Raw genomic sequence first — 19,116 nt, 5'->3', positions numbered from 1 at the left:
ATATCAGTCCTCCTCCTAAAAGTAAATAAAGTTCAGACATCCCATAGAAAAAAATAAAATAACAAAGTTCTCACAGAGCTGGGACTTAAACCCAATTATTTCTCCCTTCCGAGTTTCAGTTTGCAATGACCACAGCACACTCCCCCTCAGCATGGGTAAGCAGAAATACTGCCCACAAGTCAATATAAGCAGAAAATGCCTCTAAGAAAAAGCCAGCTGTTGCAGAGCTGTGTGAGACAAGCACACTTCTGAGGAAATGAAGGCTGGGTAACAGGCTTCAAACTCTTCTAGGAGAATCTGTAAGAGTTGTTTGATGGGTACAATGAAACAAGGGATCCAGGGTGTGATCCTAGCTAGACCCTTTGCCTCTCTGCTTCAGTTTCCTTATCAACAAAACAAACAGAAAAACAATATTCAATTTCTGAGGGAATCTGTGAAGATAGGCTGATTGATTTATTGATTCATTGATTGATCTACTCACTTATTCATTCAACACGTGTATGCTAGGAGCTGTGCAAAGAAAACAGGAGACATAGAACTTGATGTTGAGGTACCAGTGAATACCATTTATGTGAGAATGCTTGGTAAGCTGTAAAGTATTATACACAGTTTTTATTATCTCCTTGGTTGGACTATCTTTGTGCAGGGGGACATCGTTCAATAAAGTAATTCAAACACTTCCTGGTAGTGAAAATTTGTTAGTAACATAAATGCCCGATGACAGAGGGATAGTGAGGCAAAGAACATTCTATAACTTTTTAAAATGTAAAGGGCCATAATTAGTCCAAATATCAGTATAGCTGTTGAGAAGACAATTCTTTTGGGGGGATTGGTCTGTTTGGGCTAGAAGAGGTGACAGAAACAAAGGAAAAAACCAGCTTGCTGAGAGTTCCAGAAAATATTTGCAAATAAATAAACACATGGTGGTGAATCTGCACACCACACAGTGCAAATTATTGGAAAAACAAAGAATAAACAGTCATGTAACAGTATTTTGTGACAAAATGAAAGTAACCAATTAGGTGAATCACTGCTCCTGATTTGAGGGCTGTTCTGGTGTTGGGTCTCGTCATCCTCCCCTGATTGCCTGGATGCTTTGTCTTCACTCTGCTTTCATTTCAGACTACATCAACCTGTTCAGCACCAAGTGTCATGGATGTGACTTCCCTGTGGAGGCTGGTGACAAGTTTATTGAAGCCCTGGGGCACACCTGGCATGACACCTGCTTCATTTGTGCAGTATGTTTTTATCTGGGGTTCTGATTTCCTGAGAGGGGACAGGAGGGACCAAGTATGAGCCAAATTATCCTCCTCTGTATTCCTTTCAATCCTGATATTCTGATGGTTTTTAAAAGCTGGTCAATACCATGATGCTTTGATGTGTCACAATTGAGTGAACCTTTATTGCTAATAACAATTCATAAAGCAATGTGTCTTTTTGTTATTCTTCATTTCATTAAGAACAAGAGAGAAGGCTGACAGACCTGCAGCTTGCTTCACCAGAGATGTTCTCTATGATAGTAACAGTGAAGGATACTTGGATTTAAAAGAGGGGGTAGGGAGGGAGGCTTCTGTGGTTCTAGGGCTTTCCCTCAAATTTTCACCATTGACACTAAATGGAAGCTCATTAACTGACCCTATGGAAAGCTCAGATAAGGTTTCTTTTGACAGAACCTTTAGAAAGGACAGAGTATCATTTTATTTTTCCAAATGGTCCTATTCTTCATATATAGTTGTAGAAGATAAGCCCCATGTTAACTATTAACCATGTACAATTTATTTCTGCTGAACAGACAAATCATTTTTACCATGAGACTGGCATTTTCTTTTGCAATGAGGCTGCTGACATTTATACTCTGTGTTAGAGTCAGGAATGGTCTGTCTTTCCTGGTAAATCTATAATTGGCTAAAATGTATTTTGGTAAATCAATGTGCTATTCTAGCCTTTTTTTTTTTTTTTAACCAGAAGTGCTCAAAGGTAAATGTGGGGAATGTGTGAAATATCCATGTGGTTTAAATTTGAATAATTTGTAGACTTACGACATAGAATAACCTTAGTCATAAAGTTTACTGCAGTGCATTTCAGGTTTTATACTTCACTTCTGTATACCACCATTTGTGGGGTACACTGGATTGATGAGTGTGCTTGGGCTGATGTGACAAAGCATCACAGATAGGGCTAAGCTTAAACAGCAGAAATGTACTCTGTCCCCCTTCTAGAGGCTAGAAATTTAAGGGGCCAGCAGGGTCATACACTCTCCCCTAGCTTCTGGTAGTTGCCAGCAAGTTCTGGTGTTGTTTAGTTCACAGCTGCCCAACTCCAGCCTCTGCCTCCGTCCTCACATGGCCATCGTCCCTGTATGTCTGCCTTCCTCATGGCATTCTACTGTGTGTGTGTCTCTCTGTGTACGTGTCTTTCGTGTGTGTGTGTCTCTGTGTGTGTGCGTGTCTGTGTGCTTCTCTTCTTAAAAGGACATTGGTCCATATTGGATTAAACGCCCACCATACTCAAGCATGACCTCATCTTAATTTACATCTTAATTACATCTGGAAAGATCCTATTCCCAAATATGGTTGTTGCTTTGTTCCTGTTTTGAGTTGGCTAGAGGGACTAGGGCTTAAGATTTCAACGTATGAATTTTGGGAGGAGACAGTAGTCCATAACACTGATTTTCTAGCTCTTTAAGCAGATTTTCTAGTTGTCTTTTAGAGTCCTCTAGATACATGAGAAACTCCTCTTCAAAAAAGGGATGACAATATGAATATACTGGCTGGGGTTGTCCCCTGCAGAGTCAATGCTCAGCAAGGCACTGCCCAGGGCTCTTTGACCCTTATATTCAAGCCATGGCTTGTCTGATCCTTGTCTGATGCTGCCTGCAAGTCTGGTTACCCAACTTCTAGAAGAATCCAAGAGACTTGGAGAAGGTCCAGGAGAGACAGAAGGCCTGTTCTCTGAGGGCAGGCTAATGAGAAGTCTGTGTCACATGGAAAGGGAATGAAAGCAAAGGTCAGCCTGGGTCTCCTTCACGCCAGCAATGTTTGGCTGAGAGTAGCAACAACAAAAGGACCAGAAGGACTAAAAGAAGCAGGAAAGTTCACTGTTGTTGAGGCTGATATTATAAACACGTTCCAGTCTGAGCACAGCCCAAAAGATCTGTCTAAAGCAACCAGGAAGATTCTGTCCTTTAGAAAAGGACCGTCTGATATACCTCTGATGCCAATATCCTGTATGTGGCCCAAATCTGCTCCCCATTAGGAGTCCTTGGTGTCCTCTCTGAGGTGGAGCTCACCCCAGTTAGTGTGACCACCCAGCTAACTGACACATTGTCACATTGCTCGCCTAGAGCCAGCCTACATATCGACAGCCCCAAACTCCGAGGACCACCTGTATAAGTGTGTAGGCCTAGGTAAACACATGGGTAAAATTAGCTGGGACCTGGAGTCTTGCACCCCTGGACATAGATCCTCCCCTCTGTAACTTACTAGATATGTGAATTAAGCAAAACACCTGGGTTCTGCAAAACATGGAAAAGTCATACTCATTCCATGAGGGTTTTTTGAGAAATGATCGCTGATGAGACCATGTATATACAATGCCTGGAGCCTCGCTTGACCACTCACAGTTGCCTCCCATGTAGTTAGTCTCTGGCTCACCACTTTCATTGGTGTCTCTGTCCTCAAACTGTACCCATATGTTGTCACCCTGGAGGTATATGATTTTGACTTAAAAAATGTAATATTTTCCTGAATGCAGTTTTTGTTTGATTTCTCTTTTTTTTACGGAGGCATTTTACTTAATCATCTTCCCAAAGTGGTTTTCAGTTTTTAGTTGCATGTGTGTTGCTTTCTTATTCTGTGCAATAGTTTCTGTAAGATAAAATTCTCCAGCATGGCGTGCAGGGGCTCAGACAGGCACCTCTTTATGGTTTCCCTACTTGTTGCCATGCCCCTTCCAGAAGACTGAGCTGCTGCACATGACCCAGTAGTGCACACTGTTAGCTTCTGACTTCTTAAATAACTTTTTGACTATAGGGAAAAGGTAAAAACAAAACAAACAAACAAAAAAAACCCTGAGTGTTTTCCATTTTATTTATTTTGCTAGATTAATAGGTGTTCCTCTCTGGTTTTATTTCATAAATAAAAAATCCCACCAGAGGTTTTATTTCTCCTTACGCTGTTAGCAAGAATCATTTTTCAGGCATGTTTCTTAGTTTACTGATGGTATGTTTTACATTTTAGCCTTCTCAGTGAATACCGACATGTGAATTTATATACCTTGGATAGCATCCATTAGGCATCTTCATTGTGTATATTTTCTCTGTTCTGTTCAATTAAGTTATCCTGAGTTTTAGACCATGCTCCTCTCTGGAAATCTTAAATATTACAGAGTTCAATCCAGTCACACTGCTTTAGTCACTGAGAACTGGTACTGGGGAGAAAAGTTTCTTCCTTTCCTCCCATCTGCATGCGACAATGCTTTGTCTGCAGGAGTGACTAAAAGCTTTGGCTCATGTCCCTCCCCTTGTCTTAAAGATGGCAAAGCCCTGTCTCACACTGTCTGCTCTCTGTCCCAGGTCTGCCATGTGAATCTGGAGGGGCAGCCATTCTACTCCAAGAAGGATAGACCCCTCTGCAAGAAGCACGCGCACGCCATCAATGTGTAGGCAGCGCTGGGATCTGCTGCAGTCAGACCACGACCCCTCCTGCTGCTGTCAACAAAGGATTCAAGGGGACTGATGTTTCTTTTGGGGGGTAAGGGGAAAGGAAGGATGCAAGAGTCCTTTTGAAGTATAATTTTAGTCCTCTCTTCTGTTTAGTTCAGACCAGAAGCCCAATGAAGGTTCTTATCCAAATTAGTCATTCATCCAGGGCTGGAATTGTACTTCACACATTTAGGGCAGAATTCCAAGAACTCAGAAGTGAAAAAACAATAGGTAACTTTCCCAAAGTGATCCCCTCCCCTGAGGTCACCAGAGCAGGGTCAGAGCTCAGAGCAGCTGTGGAGAATGGGAGGCATTCTGTGAGTTCTTCGTGCTCCTTGGCAAGCAAAGCAAAGTGCCAAACAGTACTCACTGCAGGGTATTTTTAGAGCCATAGCTGAGAGCTTGTTAGCTAAGACCAATTGGACTTTCCTCACCAAAAAAGGAAGTGTTATTCCATTACTAGCGTCATGGAGCTACCTCTGCACATCAGACTTCAGACCTTGAACAGACTTGAACATTCTAAAGGGAGCCCAGACATCCCCAGTGATGACTTCTGGGAGCCACTGGGCAGCTGATAGGGCTTTGTGAGGGGCTCCGGTTCTCTCTGCAGACAGCTGACAAGAGATGGGCTCCCACCTACCCTCTTTCAGTCTGGAACAGCCAATAACCCCAGAAAGCTTAGCTCCCTTTTGAATTGTAATGGGATTTTTTTTTTCTTTTCAGTTTTGCTTTGCTGTGTGAGAGATGAGATTTTTAATCACTCTGGGTTGTGGTGGCCTTTGTCTTGCTTTGGGTGGTTCAGTAGCATGAATGTCTAGTCTTGGGCATGAATTTTACTCCAATTACATGACTGCTCACTTGTGAAGTCTCCCTCAGCACCCTCCCCCTAGCAGACCTAGTGTCCTGTGGAAAAGAAGAGAGACAGCATCTGCAAAAGGATGGCAGAATAGTCTGAAAGCATGCCCAGAGCTCCAGGTGGAGAAGAGGAGCTGTGCTTTCCGCCAACCTCAGTCTAAGTGCATGGCCTGGCAGGACCTCTCACTGCAGAGCAAGCCCATCCTTCACAGATTTCTTTAAACCCTGAACACATGCCAGTTACAGTCGTCTGCAGGAGGAAAAGATACACACTTATTTGCCATTTTGGCCAACATGTTGAAAACTTGTGAGCTGAATTGATCTAGCAAGTACTTAAGTATGTATTGAAACTGACTTGGGTTTTCAAACTTCTTTAAGATACGAATGGTAGTTTGAGTTAAGTAAGCATTTAAAGCTGGGTAATAGAGAAAATTAGTTTAGAGGTTGCAAATGGTAGTCCCTTTCCCTTTGGGAAAGTGCTGCCATTATGCTCACTGAAAGCAACAGTGAAGCAGGTAGTCTGAGTGGACGTCCTCCCCTGAGTTCAGTGCCTATGCACGCCTCCAACTCACAGCTCCTCTCGCCTCACCCGTTTTAGGTTTTCTCTTTGCACGTTTGAAACGTTTTGTGGGAATGCATTAGGATATTTTCTCTTCTGAGGTTGCCAGGGAACTGCCATTCTACCTAAGCCTGTCCCTTGTCCCCAAGGGAGAAGAAAGTAGCTGTGTCCCTGTTTTTTTTTTTTTTTTTTTTTTTTATGGAGGCAAAGCCAGCCTCCTCCAGGGAGCACCAGGAGGGACATAAATGTGCTCCTACCAGGGACCCTTCTTTTACCTTTGGTGCAGTGAGAAAGTGAAGATAAAGCACCAGGCAGAGTGAAATCTGCTGCAAGAGCCTGGAGATTTTTCAGGAGTTGCAAACAAGCACTTTGGAGCATTCTGCTGTTTTTTGAAAAGTTCAAATACACAGGAACAAGGATGTTGCTTACTGTACAGAAAAGCTCTAGGCAGGTTTCTAAAAAATCTACTAAATTATTGGGGACTGGGTTCAAGGAAAGGGGAAAAAGTTCCCTAGAGTTAAGTTTCCAAAATGTCTTTTTGAAGGGTTTACACACGTGTGCATGGGCACACACACACACACATATAATTATTGAAGAGTATATGATAATTAAAATGAAAAGTGAAATATCTCAAAGGAAAACTTCATCATAATAATTTATTGAACTGGTTTTTGTACACCTCAAGCTATTATATGCTCCGAGGACCTGTTTTTTGTTACTTTTTTAACCAAAACACAACTGAATCAACCAAGCAAAAGCATGTTAAAGGTAGCAAGGAAAGGAAGTAGTTGTGAGAATGGGTCCCTCCATTTTATCAGTCGGTGTCGTGTAGTGGTTATGGTTGTAGTTAGTTAAGTTAACTCTAATGGATGTCCTACAACACCAAACACAATTTTTAGGTTTGTCTTGGGGGATTCATTTTGGATTTATGGTTCTTATTTCCTCACTGTTGACATTTATTTAGCATTTATAAATATACATTAACCTTTTGCAATGGAATGACTTGTAACTGCAGTGTTTGTATTAGGAATCTAGCTTTTTATAATGTTAAATTTTCAATGCAGATACTTTTGCTCTTTTTTTTTTTTTAATTTTCAGATGTCAGAAGTGGAATGTAGCACGTTAGAGGTGTGTATAAAAATATCTTGCATGTTTTGGGGGGGCACGTGTGAATTATACTTTCTAGCAAAATAAAACCCAAAATGGATGTGCAATATAGATTTTTCTGTGTAATATTTTTTCATGTGACATTGTGAAGGTATTTTTCTTTTATTCTCTAATAAAAGTTTGAGACAACAAATGTTCTGTAGAGAAGAAACACACATAACTTGCTCTGTCAGCTGTGTGGCTCAGTAACAGTTTAATTGCCTTATTGAGACAGACAAGGGTAGATGAATAATACAAATTTTTGCATACAAAGCAAATTCACCCAGTCAATAATAAGTTGAAGACAAGGCTTTGCCTTCTTTTTTTGGAGAGGTTTATTTATGTAGCTAGTTGGTTATTAAATATTTCAGATTTATTTATTTCTCTTCTGCTCTAGATGGCTTCACTTTTAGAAAAGTTGATAAATTTTCTTTCACGTATTTTGTTTTGAAATAAGGATAGAGAAAAACCTCATGGAAAATTTTAAAAATTGAATAAAGTTGCTTCTGAGGGTTCTCTGCTTAACAAAATCAGGTCATTCATTTTCAAGATATTCTGTTTCTAGGCATTGCTTAAAAAGAAAGTGATTCCCCCCCCCCCACCGAATGTTGATTTTTAGCCACTTGAATCAGATTTTGAAATAGTTGTGCAATTCCAAGAAGAAATAAAATCTCATTATTATTTTAATGCTTCTTAAAGTGTAGTAATTTAAAAAAAAATTTGAGGTTGGCGGAATCTAAGTCACTGTCTGGGCATTTTCCTGATATAGGAGCCAAGGTCCAGAAAGGGGAAGTAGCTTGCCCAGTACATATAACCAGCTAGGGAGGCAGCCATGTGCCATGGAATAAACATGGACTTTGACTTGGCTACTAGATCAGGGTTTACATCAAGGTTGATCTAAGAGCACCTGGGTGATAGATACTGGGAAAGTCTCTCTAAGCCTATCTCTCTACTTGAAAGTGAAGGTAATAACACCTGCCTCACCAGGTTATTTCGAGAACCAAATGCATTTACTTTTGGGAGAAAATTGCAATACAAATTTTGATGATGGCCTTCCCTGGTGGTGTAGCAGGTTAAAGTGCAGCACTGCAGCACTGCAAGCCTCAGCTGCTTCAGTACGAGTTCAATCCTTGGCCGAAGGTGATCCATGGTGCAGCAGATCTCTCCTAGCTTGCCCACAGCTCCCCTCAGCTATATACTTCCTCAGTCTACAGTTCTGTTCCCCACTTTGTCTCTGGTGAATCCTCTCGCTGCCCCTGCACCTCTGCCTGTACCCTAGTTCTATATGCACAAATAAATAAATATTAAAAAAAATATCCCCTCAAATGTTGACTATTATCACCAACAGAGTGTGATCAGTATCTAAGGCTCTTATTCCTGCTTCATTTTTCCAACTCCTCCGACTTGTTCTTCCAGAAAAAATACATTGGGCAAAACAGAAGCAAGAATACAGACTACACAGATAGACCAAAAATATGAGCCAGAATTTGGTATTAGGGACTCATACTAAAACTTCTGCCCTCTTCACTAAGGGCTTGCAGACAAAATAAAAGTTGTTAATTTGGTTATTCATTCATTCAACAAATAATTATTGAGTACTTACTATGTGCTAGACACTGTTCTGCACATTAGGAGTACAATAGTGATTAAGACAGACAAAAAACTAATTTAGGAACTTAAATACTAGTGGGTTGGAATGATCAAACAAAATAAATCAACTAAGTTATGTGGCATTAGTTCTGAGAAGGATTTTGACTATTTAAAGCTGCTTTCCAGGGTACCATTGGCATTAACCTGAGCATGGGTCATTATGATAAAGACATGACATAAAGAATGGGTTCTGGATTATATTAGCCTAGGAAACATGTATATGATAGCCACCTTTAGTAATTCCAAGTACACATGCAGGTGCTGTGTTAGTACTTGGTCCCTTAAGAAGAAACCCATTTGACTCACATGAGCATGGAAATTGGAATTCTAATTTGGAAGTCCCTGCCTAAAGTTTGGGTGTAGGCTTTCCTGAGGCCCAGCTCTTCCAGGACCATCCTAAAGTTGAAAAATCATTTTTAATGTTCTACTCATACATTAAAACCACTTTAACAACTTGGGTAGCATACCTTCTTCTTTTGATTGTTTTTTTAGAGCAGTTTTAAATTCACAGCTAAGGTGAAGCTACGGACATTTCCCATATAGCCCTTGTCCCATTCTTTACAGCCGCTCTCATTATCAGCATTCTGGAGCAGAGTAGTACATTGGCTATACCTGATGAACCCACACGGCCACATCATCACCCAGAGCCTGTAGCTTATATTAGAGTTCACGCTTATGCGTTAATGGGCTTGAATAAATGTATTATATTATCTTGCAGAGTTGCCTTGAGAATCCCCTGTGTTTCACTTATTCATCTCTCTACCCTCCTTGACTCCTGATGCCTACTGCTATTTTTACTGTCTCCATAGTTTTGCATTTTCCAGAATGTCATGTGATAGCAATCACAGTAGTAGCCTATTCAGGTTGGCTTCTTTTTTTTTTTATTACAAAGTTTATTTTTACATCATTTTGCACATTTTTTTTTTCATCTCAATTGTAATCCCCGCGGGTTTCCCATCACCAGATCACCCCTGTGCCACCACCATAGTCCCATGCATTTCCCTCCCTTCCTTCCCCCAGGTTGGCTTCTTTTATTGCTTAAAACACACTTAAGTTTCCTTCCTATCTTTTCTCTTTAGTGCTGATAATATCCTAACAGTCTATCTTTCCTTCCTACAAACATTCACTGAGTGATTAGGCTCTGTTGTAGGGATAGAGGATGACAACACAAAGTTTCTACTTTCACAGAACTTACATTCAATGAGGAGAGATAAGCAAATGACCAGTACTAAATAATCACATAATTTGAGATCGTGACTGCTCTGGGAAAATATAGCAGAGTGATATGTTCAGTGGTCTGGGAGGGCCTTGCTAGGAGGTAACACTTGAGCTGAGGTCTGACTGATGAGAAAGAAGCCAGCGATACCAAAGTTTGAGACAGAGGGTTTCAGATAGGGAAATGTAAAGGTTTGGCACTGTGAAGGCACAAAGCTTGAGAGAAGAGGTCAGGAGAGGGTAAAAGGAGGGAGAGAGAGCACAACAGGCTTTGTAATCCAGACTCACTAGAGAATGCCTTGAAATGCTAACCAATTGCAAAGAGATAAAATAAATAGTGGACTACACTTGGAGAACCTCACTTTTGACAGAAGAATAAATTTTATTTTTCTTATAAGACTTTTGATGTTTCTGAAGCAGCTCTGGATAACTATGACAACACCGTTAAGGTTTCCTGCTGTTTGGAGCCTGGGAAACCTTGATTCTGTGTAGGTAGGACACAGCACAAGTTTCTGAAATCTGAGAAACATGGGCCTGTGCTTATATACTTAAATCTTTATAAAAATACATGTGAGGGGTTATCTGAATAATAATGATCATGAGTTAATCTATTTGTTGAGCTTGTAGAATAAATCATGCTATTAATTTTTTTTTCTAAAGGTTTATTTACTTGTTCATACAGACCTAGGTACAGGCCAGAGGTATGGGGGATGAGAGCATTCACCAGAGGCAGAGTGGGGAGCAGAACAGGCAGATTGACAAAGTACACTGCTGAGGGAGCAGTGGGTGAGTCAGAAGAGGTCTGCTGTGCCATGTGGGTCACCTCCCTGGCTGGAGATTGAACTTGTGCTGAGGTGGCTGTGGTTAGTTCCTTTAAACTGTTGCGCCACCAGGGAGGGCCCCTGCCATTAATTTGTCAAGGCCATCAACCATATTTTTGAATAGTGAGACCTCTTCATCTACAGTGTAGCTCTCTGCACCTCATACACCAAATATTATTCCTCACCTGGAAGCCCACAGCCACCTCCAAGTCCATCCATATTTCATAGGCTGAGGAAGGCCTATCCTAGTCACCTGGTACAGACCCTGCCCCTTCAGATACAGTGATTAATTCAAGAAGCAAGTTTGGGTTTGTGAACAATCAGAACACAACCAGCACCTGCCCCTGGAGTTTTGTTTAAGTGGAGGGACAGAAAGAGAGAGAGATCCTTCATTGGTACCTGAGCTGAAAAAGTGTGAGTGTGCAGGATTCCACTTCCTCCAGAGTGAGGGTTTGTTTGCCATAGGGAAGAAAGAAGCCCACAGGCCCTGAGAAGCCAAGATGAGAAATGAGAAAGAGTGGGGGTTCTTTCTGCCTGCCAGAGGCTCTAGGGTGGAGCCCCTGGGCCTCCCTTTGTTTGACAAATTTCTCATTTATCCATGAGTTTGTTAAAATTTGGGCTGCTGTCACTCATGATCAAATGTCCAGTATTGAATTCAGGATGATAGGGGATAGACACTCCATAGTCCCAAGCCTGTCACTCTCCTTGAGTGTGCCATACTATCTAAACATACAATCTAAGTAAGACAGTACTTGTTATTGTAACTGATTCAAGGCAAATCCCACCTCTTCAATGTAGGATTCTGGAGCTGTCGCTGTCTGAATTTGCCACCCTAAGACCCAACTGCTTCTCTTATATTCTTTTGTTGGGTGAATTGCTGGCACCACCCAGTCACTGAAACTAAAAATCTGGGAGTCAACCGACATGTCTTTCTTCTCCCGCAACTGCTCTTTCTGACAACCACTAATTACCACAGGCTGGCCAAATTTACTTCCTGAATGTGTCGTTGAGTCTCTCTCCATTCTATCCTCAGAACGCCCTGATGCCTCTGACCTCTTTCTCTGAGCTATCTCACCAGCTTCCCAGCAGCCCTTGCCTTCACCCCGACCCACTCCCCACCCATTCATGCAGCTATAGAAATCTCTTCAAAATAAACGACCCTAGTTAACACTCATAAGTTACTTTCCTACTAACTCTTCTTAGAGCCCAAGAGAATATGCATACCAGGCCTTCACATGTGACCCCACCAACCTCTCCAGTCTCCTCTTAACCTGCTGAGGACCTGCTTTCCCATGACACTCCATCATCCTGGACACTCTGTGGGCTGCATCCTCTCATCAAACTTTTCACATATTTTTGCATTTCACATTATTTAATAACTGAATCTTTATGAATCTCTTTTTTACCTGTTCACATAACAAACAGCCACAAGGAAAAACCATTTGGAGCACATCTGTGTATTAACCAAACTGAACACTGAATACTTTTCCATAGTGCATACACATTGGATAACATCCTCCCCCCCTCCCCCATAGACTGTAAAAAGGAGCTATCATGATTATCACACAGATGGGAACCAAGTTCCTTTCCTCACAACTAATTCTATTCAAAACCCAAAACATTTTATTGTCATTTCTTATAGACTACTTTTTTCCTTTGTAAGTCACTTATTCCCTTTCTAACTCTTATTCCAAAGTCTATTTGCTATCTAAAAGTAGTATACTGTTTTAAAACAGCTTTAAGATTCAGAAGAGAAGACAGCTAATAGAAGCCTTTTTTTGTCTTACTGAAGCATTTGAGAATGCTAGAGAGTCCCCGCTCTTGTGGAGGAGGAACAGGTAGAAAGTATTAGGGTGTGCCTGGGGTAGGAGACGAGGCACATGTGGCCAGGGTGATTCTCTCGCGCATGGGGGCATTTCTCAGGGGCCACTGCAGAGTTGCCCTCATGTGCTTATGCCATTCTGGTGAGCTGTAGGGCAGGGAGGTTTGGAGAAAAGTAGGCCCAGGTTGGAGAAGAAACTGATTCATCCTAGAATATAGGTTTTGTGGGGCCATCTTTAAGAAAAAGAATACACAATCTCAAAAACAAATTTATTTACAAAACTGTTCATTTAGAATGGGAAAGAAGAGTCACAACAAATTACCGGAGTCATGCATCTCTGGGTCTCTGTCTTATGCAGTATCTTTAGGCAAGTTACAGAAAAGCTTGTGCAGAAATATTCCCTGACTGCAACTTGACTTCCCCTCTCAAACTGAACATTCTAGCAACTCCCTGTCTCACAGAGGCCTTTGAAAGTGAGAGGCCCTGAAGCTTAACGTCATTAGTTTCCTGGTAAAGCTACTCTGGACCCAGACCAACAGAATGAAGGACACAGTCATTTCGAGATCCTTATTCCCTGGCTCTGCTCTATGTTAGGGACTGGCAATATTTGTCTAGGGCTGTCCCAAGAACAAGGATCTTGCCATGGAGTTGGGAGCATAAATAAGATCACTGACTGAGACATTGTTTAAAATGAACCCTGATTCTACAGCTTGTACCTCCTAAGGAGGTTGCCTTTTTATACCTTCTATTTGAATAATCCCTAACTTAAAATTCTAGACTTAATGTAAAGGAAAGAAAAGGCAGAAAAGCCTTCTTAATGTTAAGGACTTCTTTTTCATACAATTTCTATGAGCCAAGAACAGTGCTTGGTACTTTCTGAATCTTTTCTTATTGACCCCAATGCCTTATCAAGTTGAGAAGTCAGAGTTAGATAGGTAAAACACCATTCCCAAGAACTATAGCAAGGACTGTATTACTTCCAATAGATACTTGATGTGAAGTTCTGTCACTTAAATATTTTCAAGATTCTTCTTACAGAAGAAATAGTATCTTCTCCCAAAAGTACTAGAAGACAGAGGATCAACTTCACTTCCACAAACATTCATAAGTCCCCTATTCTAAGTCAGGTCTGGGCTAAGTATTGTGAATTTAGAGGCAAGTGCGGCACAATCCTTGCCCTAACAGAGCTTACAGTCTGATGGAAAAAATAGACAAGTTACCATATAGTTTCAGTATCATTTGTCCATAACCTACAACTTTTCTGCAAAGCAGACCTAAAAGCAAACAACAAACATGTATTTTCTTGGGATGCTCTGCAGTCATGAAATTTCTTTCATAATCTAGTATTTCAGCTAAAGATATATGCCCTTGGTTGCAAACTATTGTTAAATAAATCTTACACTCTGGAAAAGATACCCTATAACATCATGTGTTCCACACACTTATGCTGGGCATTCGTTTCAGATGCAGGACACCAGTTAAATGATTGAAATAAGCCTGGGTGTGACAGGAGTACTCAGGGGAAATATAACTGCCTGGGAAGGGGCAGTGAAGGCTTTTTGGAGAAGCAAAATTCCTGTGCTAAGGCTGCAATGAAGAACTGAGCTCGACTCAAGCTCAAGCAGAACTTGTATCTTAATTACTGAACAGCACTGGACTATATTTGAAGTAAGGCTCATTACGAGTTTTATAGTTTGTTTTCTTTCCCCTTTAACATAAACACTAATGGACCAATCACTTTCTAGAAGGAAAAGGAAAAGTAACTAAAATTAATTGATTGTTGACTCTCTGCCAATTGCTTTCCATTGCCTCAGTTAATTCTCACTTTTGTTTCATTAAATTGTTTTATTTATCCCCAATTTATAGATGAAGAAACTCGGACCCAGAGAAGTTAACAAACTCTTCTTCTCAAGGTCAAAAGTTATAAAGTTCAGCCAGAATTCTCACTCCAGAGTTGGTGTTCGTCCCAACATATCCTGTTGCTTAGCCAGTTTCTGAAGTGTCTCACTAGTTGATGGTTTAACAATCAAAAAAACTGGATTGGCTTGGAATTTCAAGGAAGAAAGGAAAAAGAGCTTTCCATGAGCTCTTTGGTCATCTCCTGTGGGCATAGAAAGTTCTGTAATACTTGTCTGACTGGCATTGCAGCACCCTACCTCACCAAGTCAGATCTGCTGAATCTAGACTTGGAGAAGGAAGGGTTCATTGGACATACTTTGGGAGTGTCTACTAAGGTCTGCTTTATACAGTTTATAATTTGCTGTAAACAGCTTGCAGTTCCTAATTAAACCTGTATGATCATGCCTGAACTTTTAGGAAATGAGGAATGTCTTTTTATGGTTCTCTTCTAGGTGGTAAAACTAGAGCCCTCTTGAGCTCCATGAGCATTTTTTACCTGTTGGGCCTTGATTCTAAGACTCTGGACTATAGTCCAGAAATGTATGGATCCTGGCCAAAAGCCTGGTAAATGCTTGGATGAGAGGATTGCTAGTAATCATGAGTCATTTCTTCCAGAGGGATGTCCTGTGATTCTCCTTACCAGGGCTCTAGGGCACCCCAATCATAGGTTCTTGCAAGCTTCTCCTGCAAGGATAGAAGGAAGTACAGATATTTCAACTAAAAGCTGTTAGAGAGTAATTTTAAAGGAAACAGATGTTCAAAATGACTACTTCTCTTAAAAGACAGGAGCTGGATGAAAGCATTTTAGTTTGAAATTGTTGATAAGTGAATGGGTTATCTTAAATGCAGGTCTTACTAATTAAGAAACATGTATACACTGAATGAATTATGAAAAGCATATATAAATAGGAAGAATAAAAAGTAATAATATTTCTACTATCCAGAGACAACTATTAGCATTTTGGCCAATTTTCTACCACTTCAAAAAAATTATTTTTATTATGGAAAGAACACGTCACTTTCTACTTGTTGAATAGGAATGCCCTTTTCGGGACTATATTTATGTCTGGAGACATTTCCCTACTAACAAACTTTAGAAATGATCCCTGAAAGTTTGGTCTTTCTACCTCTTGTTTAGGATGGTATTAGGGATATGGGCTCAGATACCATTCATAAGGGCTGAACTGAGCAAGTCACAGTCGATATCAGCACTGTCCAATAGAGCTTTCTGTGAAAATGGAAATGTCCCATATTTACATTCTTCCTATTATGGCAGCATTAACCTTGTGTGGCTATTGGGCACTTATAAACTGAGACTGGGAAAGTGAATTTTATTTCCTTCTTGCTTATTTAAAATTTACTAAGCCACACATGGTAAGTGGCTATTATATTGGACAATGCAGATTTACACAGAGGATTTATAAAAGAGTCACTTGCTGGTCACAAAGTATATGGTGGGTAGGGATTCAAATTTGACTCTAAAAATATGGCAAAATCTGCATTTAAAATAATGACAATCTGAATATTTCTCAGTAATAAAAAAGGATACCATAAAGAAAAGTAAAGAGTTGGACTCACAATTAGTCTCTGAAAAGGAAGTTAGTTATTAGTTACCTTCTGACATCCTAGCAATTAACCAGTCATGGAAGAAGAGCAGGTATCTCCAGAGAGGTGCCAAATAAATAGGCGATAAGAGACTATAAAAATGAAAAGCCTTGTGGTCTTTCATCACAGGATAATCCAATGCATGTGAATTAATGGCAAAAGGCTCAATAATAGCCTTTGTGAGGAAACAGGAGCAGTGTAGCAGGATATCCTTTTTCCGCACTAAAGTACCAATTCTTTCAATTTTATATACAGCGGAAGCAATTAATTGTACTAGAAAGAAATCCACAGCTGGTTTTTCCTGATGGCCTCATAAGCAACAAGTACTATTGTTCAACTTCCGGGGTAGATGTAAAGTCATTCTCCAGTGTGATGAGATTTCTCTGTTTAGTTTGACTTTTCTAAAGATAAAAACATCTGTTAACATCTAAAATTTAATTCCTCTTGTCATGGCACATTTTCAATATAAGCAGCTGTCAAAGTTAATTTTTATTTGTAATATAATCCAAGCTTGTGACTTGATGCTAGTATTTCCTCTAAACTTTATGGGACTGAATCATAAGTTATTCACTTTTGTTTGTTTTACGTGTTTACATGCAGTTGAACTGTACTGTGTCTTGCTCTTGTGGTTAACATTCATAGTGTGGCTATTTGAGTACTGTTCATAAAAAAAGTGAGTAAGATTGTATGTCAAAAACCTAGAAACCCAACATTTCAAATTATTGGTCTATATTATGAAGCCTTTCTTTCAGGTGCATTAAAACACACTGGGCTTCATTATCCTTAGATACACATTTTTTTGATAATTTATCATCCCTGAAATGAGGATGTTCTGCAATTGACATATTTTAGTTTAACACTGCTTTCTTAGCTGTACATAAAGCAATGATGTTTCCTATGATCAACATCTTAGTGTTGATGACTTATGATGTATATAATCTATCTAAAATCGGATTACTATGATGCATTATTACAAGTGTAAGACCCAATAACTTGTTATTAAGAACACTCACATTGTAAAATAAAAACTTTGAGTAAAAGCTGAATTAAATATAAAAGAACACATTTTAAAAAAAGATTCATTTATGCATACAGGAACTGGAGTACAGGCCAGAGGTGGGGGTGGGGGGTGCTGTTGAGAGGATTCACCAGAGACAGAGTGAGGAACAGAATAGGCAGATCTACTGAAATACATTGTTGAACAGCAGGTGACCCAAGAGAGGTCTGCTATACCACATGGGTCACCTCCCTGGACAGTATGGTATCAAATTCATGCTGCAGTGGCTGTGGACAGCTTTGTATTTCTGTGCTTTAACCCCTTGGGGCACCAGGGAGGCCCTCAAAAGAACATATTTTTTAAAAAAGAACATATCTTAAAAGAAACACTGACATAAAGCAAATGAGATATAAGAGCAGGTGGAAATCCAGAATGCAAGCATTGCTCATTGAAAATGAATTGTTAGAATTGTATGTCAATGCTGATTTTAATTGTATTGTCAGCACTTGTTAGATTCTCATTCCATCAAAGCACTCAAAGATGAGTGCTTTACCATCAGCTCTCAAAAATACTGGGGGGAAAATAACCTGCCTGGGCTTAATAAAAATGTTAAAAAATGGTAGTATAAGGATAAATCAATAGCAGTGAACAAAGTATGGTTATCAACTATCGTTAAGGACAATAAACCCTGTCTCAGAAACAACCACCAAACAAAGGAATATGCACATCTTATTTTTACTAGATTTTTGGATTTTAGGGGACAGGAATCCATTATAAAGTCTAGAAGATTCAATCACTCATGCAAGTATTTACTGTTATAAATATTTACTATCTGTTGGTGTGCCAAGCAGCATGCTATATCTTAGGGACACAGCAGAGATAGACTCAGCAGAGTGGAATAAGACAGTTCCTGTCCGCTGAAATTTCTAGTCCCGTATGGTACACCAATGTATCTGGTGAATAAGTTTAGAATGTGTAGTCACATCAGTGGCATCCTACCACACCATGGAACATATCTAGATGAACAACTAGAACACTATAGTAGGTATAGTAAGGAAGTTCATGACTCAGCATTCTTAATCCAGAATTGTTTATCTTTTCAGTTATCTCAATTTCAGTCTTTATCAGAACACCTTGCTTTTCTTTGAATAGTCATTCATACGTAATCATACTCAATTAAAAAACCCTTGGTTTTCCAAACTACCAGTGCCAAAAGGATTCTTGAGTAGAATCAGTGTTTAGGAGTAAGCAGGTTTTTATTTATACATGCATGTACATATAGCTATCACACTTTGACTATTTTTTAAAACAATTAGATATGTATAATAGTTATTTTTGCCTAATTAAGAAATAAAGTATAGGGTGGTTGCAAAGGGGTTAAAGTGCAGCACTATGAAACTATTTGCAGCCAATGCAGCAAGAGTTAGAGTCCGACCCACATGGCACAGCAGACCTTACCTGTCCCACCTGCTGCTCCCCTCAGCAGTGTATTTCAGTCTGTCTGCCTGTTCTGTGCCCCACTCTGTCTCTGGTGAATCCTCTCACTCTCCTCACCACTGGCCTGGCCTGTACCCCAGTTCTTGTATGCATAAATAAATAAATCTTTAAAAAGAAATAAAGTGTAACAGATTATAAACCCACCACTCTCACATCAATGAAAAGCAGAGTTGTGAACTGCTATATGATAGGAAAGGACATGATTTACTGTGGGATGAGTGGGAGGTAAGGTGAGGAGGCCCCAGTCCTGGATGTTCAAGGGGAAGAACTCCAGCCCTCCAGATACTATCTGATAGCCAGAGAGTAGTGAGCAAACAACAGATGGTAGTCCAGGAGAACAGTAGTCAT

The 19,116-nt window shown here is 40.1% G+C and overlaps 1 protein-coding gene across 1 annotated transcript in view; it reads left to right on the top strand.

Moving 5' to 3' along the window:
• Positions 1–5,206, top strand: part of LDB3 (LIM domain binding 3) — a 54,365-nt gene extending 49,159 nt beyond the window's left edge. The window contains exons 13-14 of the mRNA XM_004681053.2: positions 1,123–1,238; positions 4,574–5,206. Coding sequence (XP_004681110.1) covers positions 1,123–1,238; positions 4,574–4,663 — 206 coding nt within the window. The 3' untranslated portion in view covers positions 4,664–5,206. The remainder of the gene's footprint in view (positions 1–1,122; positions 1,239–4,573) is intronic.
• The last annotated feature ends 13,910 nt before the right edge of the window (positions 5,207–19,116 follow it).

Source organism: Condylura cristata, unplaced genomic scaffold, assembly GCF_000260355.1.
Source record: "Condylura cristata isolate star-nosed mole 26May11 unplaced genomic scaffold, ConCri1.0 scaffold00011, whole genome shotgun sequence".
In the NCBI taxonomy this organism is placed as follows: domain Eukaryota; kingdom Metazoa; phylum Chordata; class Mammalia; order Eulipotyphla; family Talpidae; genus Condylura; species Condylura cristata.
This window is presented reverse-complemented; position numbering and strand designations above follow the sequence as displayed.